The sequence below is a fragment of the Macadamia integrifolia genome, chromosome 11, assembly GCF_013358625.1.
Source record: "Macadamia integrifolia cultivar HAES 741 chromosome 11, SCU_Mint_v3, whole genome shotgun sequence".
Taxonomy (NCBI): Eukaryota; Viridiplantae; Streptophyta; class Magnoliopsida; order Proteales; family Proteaceae; genus Macadamia; species Macadamia integrifolia.
This window is the reverse complement of record NC_056567.1, coordinates 31,677,699-31,691,498: the sequence shown is the minus strand read 5'-3', so window position 1 is coordinate 31,691,498 and position 13,800 is coordinate 31,677,699. Positions and strand designations below refer to the sequence as shown.

General features: G+C 37.0%; 1 protein-coding gene across 1 annotated transcript; it reads left to right on the top strand.

Annotated features, from left to right (window-relative positions):
• The first annotated feature begins 2,316 nt into the window (after window positions 1-2,316).
• On the top strand, window positions 2,317-7,782 carry LOC122093422 (cellulose synthase-like protein H1). Its single transcript, XM_042663767.1, has 8 exons — window positions 2,317-2,959; window positions 3,033-3,360; window positions 3,460-3,585; window positions 3,656-3,772; window positions 5,135-5,347; window positions 5,446-5,581; window positions 5,969-6,504; window positions 7,103-7,782. Exons 1-8 carry the CDS (start codon window positions 2,700-2,702, stop codon window positions 7,682-7,684), a joined length of 2,298 nt encoding a protein of 765 aa, XP_042519701.1. The 5' UTR covers window positions 2,317-2,699; the 3' UTR covers window positions 7,685-7,782.
• Window positions 7,783-13,800: the final 6,018 nt, after the last annotated feature.

The window sequence follows — 13,800 nt, the reverse complement described above, 5'->3', positions numbered from 1 at the left end:
GAGGTAGACTGATAAGAAGGCCGACAACGTAGGGGGAGCGAACTGAAAAGCTCATCTTTGCAGTATATATTTGCAGTATATTTTATCTTACTTTCAATCAATTTGATTTTTTTTTCCTAAATAAATATCAACTTTATTAGAAAGAGAAGAAAATTGGGAGAGAGGGAATATATGACGGGTTGGAAGAACACCAATGATTTTTGGAAAAAAAACCCCAGACTTCATTGGTCCCTTTTCTCTTCTAGTCTGAGTAACTGTGGTCCCTTGTGGGCCACTCTTGGCACCTATGTCAGCTGTTGGCTTGGTCCCTTCCCTTGGTGGGTCTCTCTTTGGCCCCATTGTGGGTCTTCTGTGGCCCCTTACTGGGCTGCCTTCCTTTCGAAAAAAAAAAAAAAAAAAATCTTTTCCTTAGACCTTTTATTTGGCTCAACAACTCAAGGCTACACCTCTTTATAACTCACCCTCATTATTTATTTATTTATTTTGACAATAAATAAAATGTTAATTATATTGAAAGTAAACAAAATATATATATATATATATGGCTCTATGGTACTCTTTGCTATGTGAAAAATTTTAGCCGTAAAAGATGATTGAAAACTCAACTTTGAATAGTTTGCTTTAACGGTCCACACATGGTCCACTATGCAACTGATGACGTGGAGTTCCAAATTTGTCACATGATCTATCCAAAAGGTGACCCACTTAAGCTCAACAAGTAGCTTAAATATGTGATTGTGTGGAGATCGAACTTGCTCCCATGGGGTTATTTTCTATTAGAATTTAAGGGTGAATGCCCATTAAAATTATGGTTAAAAGAATTTACGGGATTACTATCCAGGTATCCTCAGATGAGCCAGATTGTGGGCTTATTTTAATGGTACATTCCTTAATTAGGAACTTTACCAAAAAACAATTCCTTAATTAGGAACAAATCTTAGTCTCCCTTTTACTTAGTGTGTACCAATTTTTTTGGGTCATGCGACCTTCCTCAGTGGACCATCTAGTAAATTGAAACTCTACTTCAATAGAATGTACACAGTTATAGGTAGTGGTGGTCATATACATCATCGTTGATACTGATATCTATATCGATATGATATGAATTGACCTGTATCAGGCATAAATGCAGAAAAGAATCACCTTTCAATTGACACTCATGATGCGTATCAGTATCGGCTACTTATGATATCAATTTGTCTTGATCAATACACCAGTACAATACAAATCATACTTAAAACCAAATCAGCCTGACCGAAACTAGACAAAATCTACCGCTTGACACCCCCACTAGTTTTCTACAACTCTTCAATTAGGGCATCCTATTAGAAGTATGGAACGACACGGCTCTCATTTCTCAAGGAAATGGTTGATATATATATATATATATATATATATCTCTTGTTGAGATCATAAAATCAGGATAAGATATGGAAAAACTGCCACATTGAAAAAGAAGGGAAGAGAATCTGAAGGGAATGATTCTAAGAATTGAGAGGGACCTGAAAGGGCCAAAATTGAAGGATGCTTGAGTCCAATCTCCACCGTTCATGGCCAATAGTGGAGCAGCTACTTGTAGGAAAATATCACAGTAAAGACCAAAAGCAACTGTTGTGTTGTCTATTTTTCAACCCCAGAGACCACAATCCCATTATCCACATCGTTCTTCAAGTCCTCCCTTCCACTCACTCAGTTACTACTGAACTGGGAAACCCATGCGGATTCAATGATGTATCAGTGTATCTCTTCACCTTAGTAAAGGGATCACGCAAGTAATAGTATCATGCACACTCAAGAAACGGTTCCATAGGTTTTTTCAGGCCGTTTGATAACGTTTTCTGCAAGAAACGGTAGAAACATAAATTTTCGTTTCTAGAAATAGAAACGGAATTAAAAGTGTTTGATAAGTTATATTTCTGAAAGTCGATAGTAACTAGCGAAAGAATGGTCACGAGTCGTTTTCAGAAACAGAAGAACTTGTTTCGCCTGGGTCGTTTCTTGAACCATAAATAGGTGAAAATTTCAATTTCTATTTCTGAAAACAAGTGAAACGAAATAGTTTTATCAAATTTTTGTTCCATTTCTGTCTTTTCTGGATACAGAAACGATAGAAACACGTTTCTTGAAACCTTATCAAATGGGCCCTTAGTCTCACATCAACAAGGAAAAAGAGAGTAAACTAATTGATAACCTTTAGTACCGTTTTCATGGGCATGACGCATTTTAACGTGGTGAGAAATTTATCTCAAAGCAAATAATTGTTAGGAAATAATACATAAGATTGTATCATGTTGAATCATTGAACATGAAAATCTAAACAAGAGATTCAATCGATCCATACCTAGATTCATATTGGTCTACGAAGTATTCTCTACAGTAGTTCTTCTCTTTCTGTGGTCTTATCTATTCGCTTCTTTATACAATTGCTAGGGTTTCAACTGATGAGCATTGAAATCATTATATATACAGGAACAGAGACCAACCCAGAAATACAGATCATATACTGTATATTCGATTGGGGTCATTGAAGATTCCGGATGAAGGAAACTAGTCCCACAATCTCGACCAAGAGAATTCGAAAACTGAAAAGCTACTGCAGCAGTGGCAGGAACACGTAGCTTTACAACTGGATTATCATATCGAACAGATCCTCACTCTTCTGGTCAACCTGTGTCCCAATTCTCAAAATCTCCAATTCCATGGCGAATCCCATAATCTCTATTCCCCTCCAAGAGAGAATCCCTTGTAGAAACACTCTACGGAGAGTCCTAGACGTCATCATCTTCTTTCTCCTCGTTCTCCTCCTTTTATATCGTCTACTATCATTCAACGTTCATGGCTTCACTTGGAAGCTTGCATTCTTCTGCGAGTCATGGTTCACCTTCTGCTGGATCCTCACCATGAATGCTAGATGGACTCCTGTTGACTACACCACCTACCCTGAACGCCTCTTACAATGGTATAGAGACCTTTCTTTCTTGTTCTTTCTTCTATATATAGATACATGTTTCATGTTTTCTAGATTTCTGTAGGTCTGGTGATGAGCTTCCCCCAGTGGACATGTTTGTGACAACAGCAGATCCAGTTCTTGAACCACCAATTATCACTGTCAACACTGTGCTCTCCTTGTTGGCTGTAGACTACCCAGCTCACAAGCTAGCTTGCTATGTCTCTGATGATGGTGCTTCTCCTCTTACCTTTTATTCTCTTGTGGAAGCATCTAAGTTTGCTAAGCTTTGGGTTCCTTTCTGTAAGAAGCATGATGTTCAAGTTAGAGCCCCCTTCATGTATTTTTCTACTGAGCCCATATCAACTTCCCATCTCTCATCAGATTTCCAACTGGAATGGAAGAAGATTAAGGTAGTTAACGTTTCAGGCCTTTCTTTCCATTAATATATCTTACATACTCAGTAAAGGTGTAGTCTTCAAATATATATTTATCTCTCCATCTTTGAGCAGAATGAATATGAAGAGCTTAGCCAAAGAATCGAAGAGGCTACTCAGAAATCCGTTCCATGTGATCTGAATGGTGAATTTGAAGCTTTCTTAAACATAGAACGTGGAAACCATCCCAGTATAATTAAGGTAACCCATTCCTTCCTTAACCCCTTTATCAGAAGAGGGTTCATTTGTTCTTCATAACATTTCTTTGCAGGTCATATGGGAGAACAAGGGTAATCTTCCAGATGGGATGCCACATTTGGTATATGTCTCCAGAGAGAAGCGGCCCAAGAACCCGCATCATTACAAAGCAGGGGCCATGAATGTCTTGGTAAGAACTAAGAAGGTTTCAGTATCTAGAATCGAAAATGATATCAAAGTTGTAGCGGTACTTCTTTCCCCCTTTACGTTCATCCCTTTCTTTTATTAAGTAATCAACGGGTAACATAGCATAGTAAATATCAAAAGGCCTTTTGGTATCATTTTCCTTTTTGATTTTTACTTATTTAATAAAAATCATTAATGAAAACTATTTTTATTAAAACATAAAAATGGTTTGGTAACTACTTGATAAAAATGGCTTTTTGTGAGAAATAGTTTGGTATCCTTATATGTAAAATAGTTTTTTGAAGAAATGGGTTAAGAGATATTCCCTTTAACCATCTTTCTTATAACTCTTTCTCCACTTTGGATGGAAGAAGAGGGGGCAAGGGGTTTGAATTTTTAATTACAGAGCAAATGATTACTTTACCCCTCTATATTGGGACTTTGAGCACGTGCTCATTAAAGTCCAACGCAAAAATAACTAAAAATCAATTTTGGCCAAAACACATAAATGACTCTAGATCTCTTTTTGGTTTTTGTGTTTTATCAATTTTTTTAAAATAAAAGCAAGCTCCATAAATGATAACAAATGCAACCAAAAACGTTTTTATGAACAAAAACTAAAAAGAAAAATGATACCAAAGAGTGCAAAATCAAAGTACTAGAAGTGAAGCTTAATTACCTTCTTTTTCCGGACATAAATATTTAAGGTATTTTTTATTGATCCACGTGTCAAATTACTTGTAACTTATTTTTTTCTTAATTTAACATATATATATATATATATATATATTTTTTTTTTCATTGAGGTAAACATGCATTTCATATGTGTATTAAAAAAATTTCTGAAACAATGATTATTCTTGGAAATGACATAATGATAAATCATTTTTAAATAATTTTGAAAATCTTTTTTTAACCTTAAAAAACTTTTAGGAGTAAGACATGGAGCAATTAAAAGAAAGTTACAAGTTCTAAAATATGCCTCTAATGTGGCACTCTAACAATCCCATTATTTGCTTACCCAAAAAAAGATAATCCCATTATTTAACGGGATTTTCTTATCAAATAATTTGTGAGTTTACTTTTTTCACTTTAATAAAAAAATTTTATTTCAAAAGGGTAAATTCTAACATTTCACATATGTGGTAAAAAAATATTTAAGACAATAATGACAACTTCTTATTATGACAAAATGATAACTCATTGTCAAATTATTTTTGAAAATCATATTTTACCCATGACTTAATGAATTTTAGTTAAGACAAATGACAAATAAACATATTAAATTCTAAATAAACCAATAGGTATTTCATTTAAACAATCGTTTATTTTATATTACTTACAATATTGACTTTGAAATGATCAGACCAGAGTCTCAGGGGTGATGACAAACTCACCTTTCATGCTCAACGTTGATTGTGATATGTTTGCGAACAACCCAAAGATTGTTCTCCTGACAATGTGTTTCCTACTTGGTTTTGAGAAAAAATGTGAAAGTGGATTTGTTCAGTACCCACAGAAGTTCTATGGAGCTCCATTGGATGACCCATTCGGAAATCAAATGGTTGTACAACATCATGTGAGTTAAACACATGGAATACATCCACCATTTTATTCGCTTTAATATCTTAATTTCTTTCTTGCATTGGCTTTACATTCATTACATTTTCTTCTCAGAATGCGGGCCTTGGATTAGGAGGAATCCAAGGGTTCTTTTATGGTGGAACAGGATGCTTTCATAGAAGGGAAGTTTTATATGGACTATCACCGGAAGAAGCAGAAAATAAAGCAAGATATATGAGTTTAAGAAATGGTAATTCTTGTTTCCTTATTTTGTTGAATCGCATATGCTTTTTTTTTTTTGGCTAAAAGTCAGCAAATTGTATTAAAAAAATGAAAAAACAAGAGGTATACATAAAACCCCGGAATGACCCCGAGCACTCATATGAGGGTGTTTATTGCTCTTTAATGCTTTCAGTGAAAGTTGAATGGTTCTCATTCAACCCTAGAATGGCCCGATTCATGTGGTTGTGGAGTCAATATAAACCCATGGGACTACTCAGGCCCAAGGCTTGGATACCGATTGTTAGCCAAAAAAAAAAACTCTGTTTCACCTTCAGCATGACCATCAACTAATAATAGTGTCACATCACCATTGGTGAAGAGATTTATCTTAATGCTTCCTTTCTTCTTTTGCTAGGAAAATCACCATATGAGGCACTTCGAGCAAAATTTGGATATTCTCTTGAATTTTTGGAATCGGCGGGTCGGGTATTATTTTTGAACGAAAACCCTGACCATCTGAAAGATCTTTCGAGCTCTATCAAGGCAGCTTTCTCAGTCTCAACTTGTGGACACGAGTCCAACACACAATGGGGTAAACAAGTGGGATGGGTCTATGGGTCCACAACAGAAGACGTCCTCACTGGACTAAGGATTCATGCAAAGGGTTGGAAGTCAATCTATTATGACCCGAACCCATATGGATTTCTTGGGTGCGCACCCGCCACTGGGCCCACGACATTGACCCAAATGAAGAGATGGGCCACTGGTCTTCTAGAGATTCTATGCAGCAAAAACAGTCCAATCCTCGCCACCCTCACTGAGAGGCTTCAGTTCCGGCAATGCTTGGCCTATATCTACATATTGATTTGGGCCCTGCGTTCTCTTCCTGATTTGTGCTACAGTCTACTGCCAGCCTACTCCATCTTCACCAACTCTAGTTTCCTACCTACGGTAATATTTTTTCCTTTCTTTCTAATAAGGGAGAAGAATATGTATGCCGTCAGTATTTGATAAGTTAGCAGAAAGCATCAACATGGTCCCCTAGATAAGATATCATACAGGAAGGGTAAGAGGGTCATTTCAAAAGGAGAGAGAGAGAGAGAGAGCGCTAGCATATAGTATACCGATAGTATACCCAACCTTTTCCCTTTCAATGATTAGGGAATTAGAAGTGCACGATACTAGAGTGCAGATTCAAGTTGCATGTGCCCTCTCACATAAGGAGATGTGGGGTCTAGAATGACAACTCTTGTTATTTTGATCCATGTGGACTTTATGTGGATGAAACCATTCTCTACACTACCATTGGTGTAATGTGCAGATTCCTTCACATGCTAATGTTGTGCGAAATCTTCTCTCTAATAATTAAGGGCAAAAGCCCAAGGGATACCATAATCTTTCTGCACCTGTTGTGTCTAGGTATAGACACACGCAAAGAGAGTAGCGTTCTTTCTTCCAATTATTAATTAGGGAGAGGAATTCCTAAAAGCTAGATAGTTGGCAAATTATATGCTAAGATAGTGTCTTAAATCTTGGTAAATTGTTGCAGGAATCCGAACTGGCCTTCTTCATTGTTGGTTCTCTTTTCGCGGTTTACAACCTTAGCACCCTATCAGAGTACTTCCGATTAGGCTTACCGGTCCAAGCATGGTGGAATAACCAGAAAATGTTGAGGATACAATCATCTACTGCATGGTTGTTTGGGCTATTGGATGTCATTCTTAAGCTGTTAGGAATATCAGAGACTGTCTTTGTGCTAACACGAAAAGATCAAAGCACATCAAACAAAGGTAATGGTGACACAGACTCCAATAGCGGTCGGTTCACTTTCGACGAGTCGCCGATCTTTGTTCCGGCCACAACCCTCTTATTGGTTCACCTAAGTGCACTTACAATGGCCATTTTGAGGGTTCAGCCTTCTCAAACGGTCCATGATGGCCGTTTCGGTCTGGGGATTGGAGAGATTATTTGCAGTACATGGATAGTGTTGAGCTTCTTGCCATTTTTGAAAGGGCTTTTCCGGAAAGGAATTTATGGGATCCCGTCCTCAATCTTGTACAAGTCTGCCACTTTGGCTTTACTCTTCATGTTCTTCTCAATGCATCTCAGTTCGAAAGGTCGAGCCTTGTGAGTGTTTACTTCCATACATGGTGAGATCAAGAATATATATATATTTTTTTGATGTAAAACAAGTTTTCCTTTTCCATGAATGCTAAAACTTATTCATTACATTAGTTATTGGCATTAGGCTACTTTTGGTTGCAAGGGAAATTAAAGGAAGGAAAAAAAAAAAAAATTAATCACCAAATGTGGAATAATTTGAATTTAGTGATATAGTTACATGGGGTTAATGATTACAATTTTTTTATTTTTAATGTGTGATTTTGACTATTGAGAAACCATAGTAGATGATAAAGAATACATTTAACTTTCCAAGATCAATGTGTGTGAAATTGCAATAATATTTCACCCAAAAAAAAAAATTGTAATAATAAATTTCAGGGAGAAAGAAGGCTGTGTAGTATCCACTAGCATGATTCTTATGTCTATCTTTCCTCTATCCTATGAAGTGACATATTTGCCTTTTATTGTGGGAGGAGAGGGAGACACTAGTGTACACTATGAAGCATTATAGTGGATACTGGTGAGCTCTCTTGGTTCAATATGATCCATTTTTCCTACCTTGTGTTTATGGGATCTAGATCCTTAATTACCAATAATAATAATAATAATAATAATAATAATAATAATAATAATAATAATAATAATAATAATAATAATAATTTATGGGGATCCAAATAGAAGTTAATGGCAACTAGTTTGGGATTGGCTTACAACCTTGCACACTTCTCCTCCAAGGTCGGTGGCTCCTATTGTTCAAGAGACTATAATTATTTATATTGCATCTTATTAGAATCATGTAATTTTGCTTTTGCTCCAAGGGAGAGAAACAGATTGGCCGACCCCCTTACAAAGAAGTTCTGGTCCATAACATGTAAGACTGTTTGGCCTCTTTCATTCTATGGCTTCTTAAAACTTGTACTTTGGAATCATGAGTAATACACGTTTATTATCAGTAATAAAACTTTGTTTACCCAAAAAAAAAAAAACATATATATGACATGGAGAGAGCCACGTAAAATTAATATTTTTATGTTGTATGGAACTGTCGACTCAAAAGGAGTGTGAGAAAACTAAGATGGATTTGGCCTAATCGAAGAAGTAAATACGTACCCAACTATTCCATTAAAATCCAAAAAAAAAAAGTTGGCCACACCCAGCAGTGTTCCCATGGTGTTCACTTCTGTGATGTCAACCAAAATTTGGCATCATTATCTTCACCAAAAATTTCAAACTCTTCACCCACATTCCCAATGACTCATCTCTGTCTTTTTTTTTTTTTTTTTGGGTGGGGGGGGTGGTGGGGGTCGTGGTTGGGGGTGTTAAAACTAGCTCGTCACCAGTGCAATGTTCTTGGCCTCATGCCAAGAAGGATCTGAATTCAGCAACCCTTTCCAATAGTTCAGACTGATCCGATTGGTTTGGATAGATCATTTGCTATACATGGACCAATCCTTTGCCATGTGGCAATCATTCATGGAAAACTGGTTCAATTGCGTGTTCAATGAAAACCGATTCCATAGACTAAATATCGACCATCTGGATGAAAATTTGAATATATATATATATATATATATATATGCTTCAATAGAAACCGATCTTGTTCTTCTCACTCGCTAGTCTATATGCTTCAAACCAATGAAGAATATCAAATTAACAAACCCTTACTTCGAACCGATTTTGAATCATAAAAAAATAAACCAAAACGTGATTGGTTCTTCAAAACTTTTAATCTTGAACAACAAGATCAAATTAGAACAAATTGGCATAATTTTATGACAAATCTTAAAACAAATGTTTTCTTTTTTACTTATTTTGATATTTATGCACATGACAACAATATAGATTACCCATGGCATAACCAAATTTTTACTCAAACTGCAACCCACAAATCTTGGACCCTTAGTACCGGTCCAAATACCACTGCTATCCATCCCTCAGTGGAAAGCATCAAATATGCCTTCAAAAATATTGAATTAACTGTTTTCCCGTTCAAAGTAGCTGAACAAGATGACCCAAATAGAAAACAAATTGAATAATTAAACTTTACAAATTTAAGTCTTCAAACTATAGGTGATCAACTCTCCAGAGTTGAGTCTCTTGTCCAACCAAAACCTGTGTCTTCCATGACATCAGCTATTATTCCACCTTCAACTCCCCTTTTCAAACCATACAATATACCCCCAACTAGGGGTGTCAACCGGTCTGGCCGGTTCGGTTTTGATCGGGCTTAATCGGGCTTGAAGACTTTCAAAGGCTACACCGTGTCCGCCCATTTAACTAATCGGGCTTAGTTATTGAGGGCATGGTACACTTTACATTCGGTCGGTCGGTCTCGGGCTATAATCGGGCTACCTTAATCGGGCTTTAGTCGGGCCTTAACCGGGCTACGGACATGTTTAATGTTAAACGGGCTTTAACCGGTTTTTAAACGGACCCTCTTTAAAATGTGCTATTATATTTCGGCCCACTCATGCAAGCCCAAAAAAATGACAATAAATCAATAAATGATACCAAATATAACCATTATTTAAAATGTGAACATGTCTTTACTTTTTAGTTTTTATTCTTTAATTTGGGGGGTAAAATAGGTATTTTACAATCATTAAAGGGTCGGGCCAAGTCGGTGCACAATAGGCCGGTCTCGGTCGGGCGTCCGACGGTCCAAGTAGCAAAACCGAGATCGACCATTTATAAACGGGTCGGGCTCAAGCCTGACACGTTTAATAAACGGTCAGGGTCGGGCCGGTCTATAAACGGTTGGTCCTGATCAGTTTAGTCGGGTCGGGCCACGAATTGACACCCCTACCCCAACACACCAACGTGAACTTAACAAATCATATTTATTAGACCAAATCAACCATAGGCTCGCAACCTTAACTGCATCTGAAACCCCACCACAAACGCCAACACAGAATCAACCAACTGTTGAATCTGTCAATCGTCAGGTTCTTACCCTTGATGGATATTCCTCCGACTCTTCGTCTAGATCTGATTATGAGTCTTCGGTTATCCCAAAAATTAATCAAATTGGTCAAAGTTCAAACTAACACCCAGTCTTTCCTGACCTACAAATTGAAGCTAGAGGAACAGCTCCTCAAGCTTCTTACCAAAGTGGAATCATCTATGAATGGACCATAGATGGTTTGTGTTGGTGTATGATGTCTTGCATTCCATCGTAGTTTAATCCAGGGAGTACTGGTGTAGCACCTAGACGGGCAGGATGGCGGTCCCGCTAGTTGGTTAGCGGGCCATGGGGGTTGCAAGGGGGGCAGGAGGCCCCCCTGCATAGCAGGGGTGTAGGGGGGGCGCAGCACCCCTGCTCGAATTTTTTATTTAAGGGCAATTGTGTACTTTTTGGATTAGGGCTTTTTCGCTATATATTTATAACGAGGGTTTCTTTCTCTATAATGCAAGCAATACTGAGAGGTGTGAGGACGAGCGTTGTAACCCTATTCTCCATTGATAGTGAAGCAGGATCTCATCTCACCGGGGACGTAGGCAACCTTACCGAACCTCGTAAAATCCGTGTGCATTATTTGTTTTGTTTTTCCATTATCTTCTGCATCGTTTTAGGGTTGCGTTTCTACAGGTTTGTCCAAACATAATCTCATGGACAAATTACAGGAAATGACCATGGTTAGTAATGCACACCGTATCAAAAATACGGCTGACAATGCCGTTGCAACCTTGCTTATTTCTAGTTTTACCGTCCAACTCAAAGGTTGGAGGGATTATGTCCTGACTGATGACTAAAAAACTAAAATCCTAATAGCTGTCTAAACTATCCCTGAGGGTACTCCGCTCCTTGACGTCGAAGGATTACCCATAGAAGATGCTGTAAATACTCTTATTTTCAGCATTGTAATTATTTTTTTGGTAACCCTTCTCGTCTCAAAGACAGAACAGCCGAACAGTTATCAAACCTTAGATGTAAAAAATTACATGACTTCAAATGGTACAAAGATACCTTCCTGACTAAAGTTTTAACCAGACCCGATGCAAACCTTCCCTGTTGGAAAGAAAAATTTCTTACAAGTCTTCCAACTTTATTTTCATAAAAAATCAAACGTCTTCGCAAAGAAAATGATGGGATTATCCCATATGACCAAATGACTTACGGCCAAATTATTAATCTAATTCATGAAGAAGGCTTAGCCTTGTATACTAATATTAGGTTAAGAAAGCAAATTAATAAAGAAAACAAATTTTACAAACGAGAATTAGGAGGATTCTGCGAACAATTTAGCTTTGCTCCCCTCAGACCTCCAAAAAAGCATAAACACAAATCTTCGAGTAAATATTATAAAAAACTTTACAAACCGAACAAATACATTCCTCGCAAACCTTTTACTACCCCTGAATTTTATCAAAAATCCTCTAAAATGCCAAAATATAACAAATATAAGAGGCCTTTCAAGGCACCTAAAAATCCCAAACCAGGTCAAACTTTCCAAGGATGCTTTAGGTGTGGTAAACCTTGCCACATCGCTCAGTACTGTCGAGTTTCAAAAAGAATTAATTCTTTACAAATTTCTGAAAAAAACAAATCCCAAATTTTAGCCCTTTCCCAAGACACTTCTTCCTCATCTTCTAATGAGTAAAATTACAAACTAAACCAAGTAAAAGCCTCTGAGCATTCTGTCTCCAGCTCTACTGATAATGACAACCTCCAAGCCTGTGTTTGTGACTCCTGCATTATTGGTTTAAGTTGTGAAGATTGTGCCCCCAAATCTTTTAGCATATTGCGAGCATCTCTCCAATCAAATATTTTTGAATATATTGATAATTTGATAGACCCCGAACATAAAAAAGCGTGTCTCAAACACCTTAAACAAAATATTAAAAATCAAACTTCTATCCAACCTTATAATTTACAAAACATACTTCACAAATTTGATAAAACACAAATCTCAGCCCCTGACCATTCCACTCGGATCAAAACCCTTGAAACTACTACTGCAACCCTACAGCATGAAATCAAAACCATCAAACAAGAAATATCTCTCCTTACTCGACAATCAAACCAACAAAGTACTTCTGACCCAAATCCTTCTGAACCATTCACAAATCCTTTTTCAAATTCAGATCCATCTATTGGTTTTATTAGAACCATTTCAGACCCAAATTGGTGTATTCACATTACTCTTATTGTTAATGCTTCATTCAGACTATCTACCATCGCAATTGTTGACTCAGGAACTTAACTTAATTGCATTAATGAAGGAGTCATTCCAACTCAGTATTATGAATGTACTACCCAAAGACTGACTGCTGCCAATGGTGCTGGATTAAACATCCAGTACAAACTGTCAAACACCCATATCTGCAATCACGGACTTTGTCTTCCATAGACTTTCCTTCTTGCCAAAGACCTTGACTAAACCATTATATTAGGACAACCATTCCTTAATATGATCAAACCTTTCAAAATTACTCAGGATTCTATAACTACAAAATTCCAAGAACAAAAGTTTATCTTCCCATTTTTACAAGCTCAAACCCCTATCCACCAAACCACGTTCAAAGCTAAACAATTAAATTTTCTTAAAACTGAGCTTCTCCATCAAAGAATTATGGAGCAGATCAATCATCCCAAAACTATTCATCAAATAAACCAACTCCGTTCCAAATTTGAGCATGATCTTTGCTCTGAGGTCCCCGATGCCTTCTGACATCGGAAGAAACATATGATTTTCCTTTTCTACGCCAAAGATTTTTCTTAACTTCAAATTTCAACCAAAGCACGGCCTACTCAAATGAATCAAACACTTCTTGAAACTTACAAATAAGAAATCAACGACCTTTTAGCTAAAAAACTTATTCAGCCTAGCACCTCCCCCTGGAGTTGTACAACCTTCTATGTTAACAAAGTCTCTAAAATTAAAAGAAGCACTCCAAGGTTAGTCGTTAATTACAAACCCCTTAACGATGCCCTACAATGGGTTCGTTACCCAATTCCCAACCAAAATGATCTTCTCCAAAGAATTTACTAAGCCAAAATATTTTCAAAATTTGATATGAAATCTGGATTCTGGCAGATCCAGCTACATGAAAATGATAGTTACAAAACTGCCTTCACAATTCCCTTTGGCCTCTATAAATGGAACGTTATGCCATTTGGCC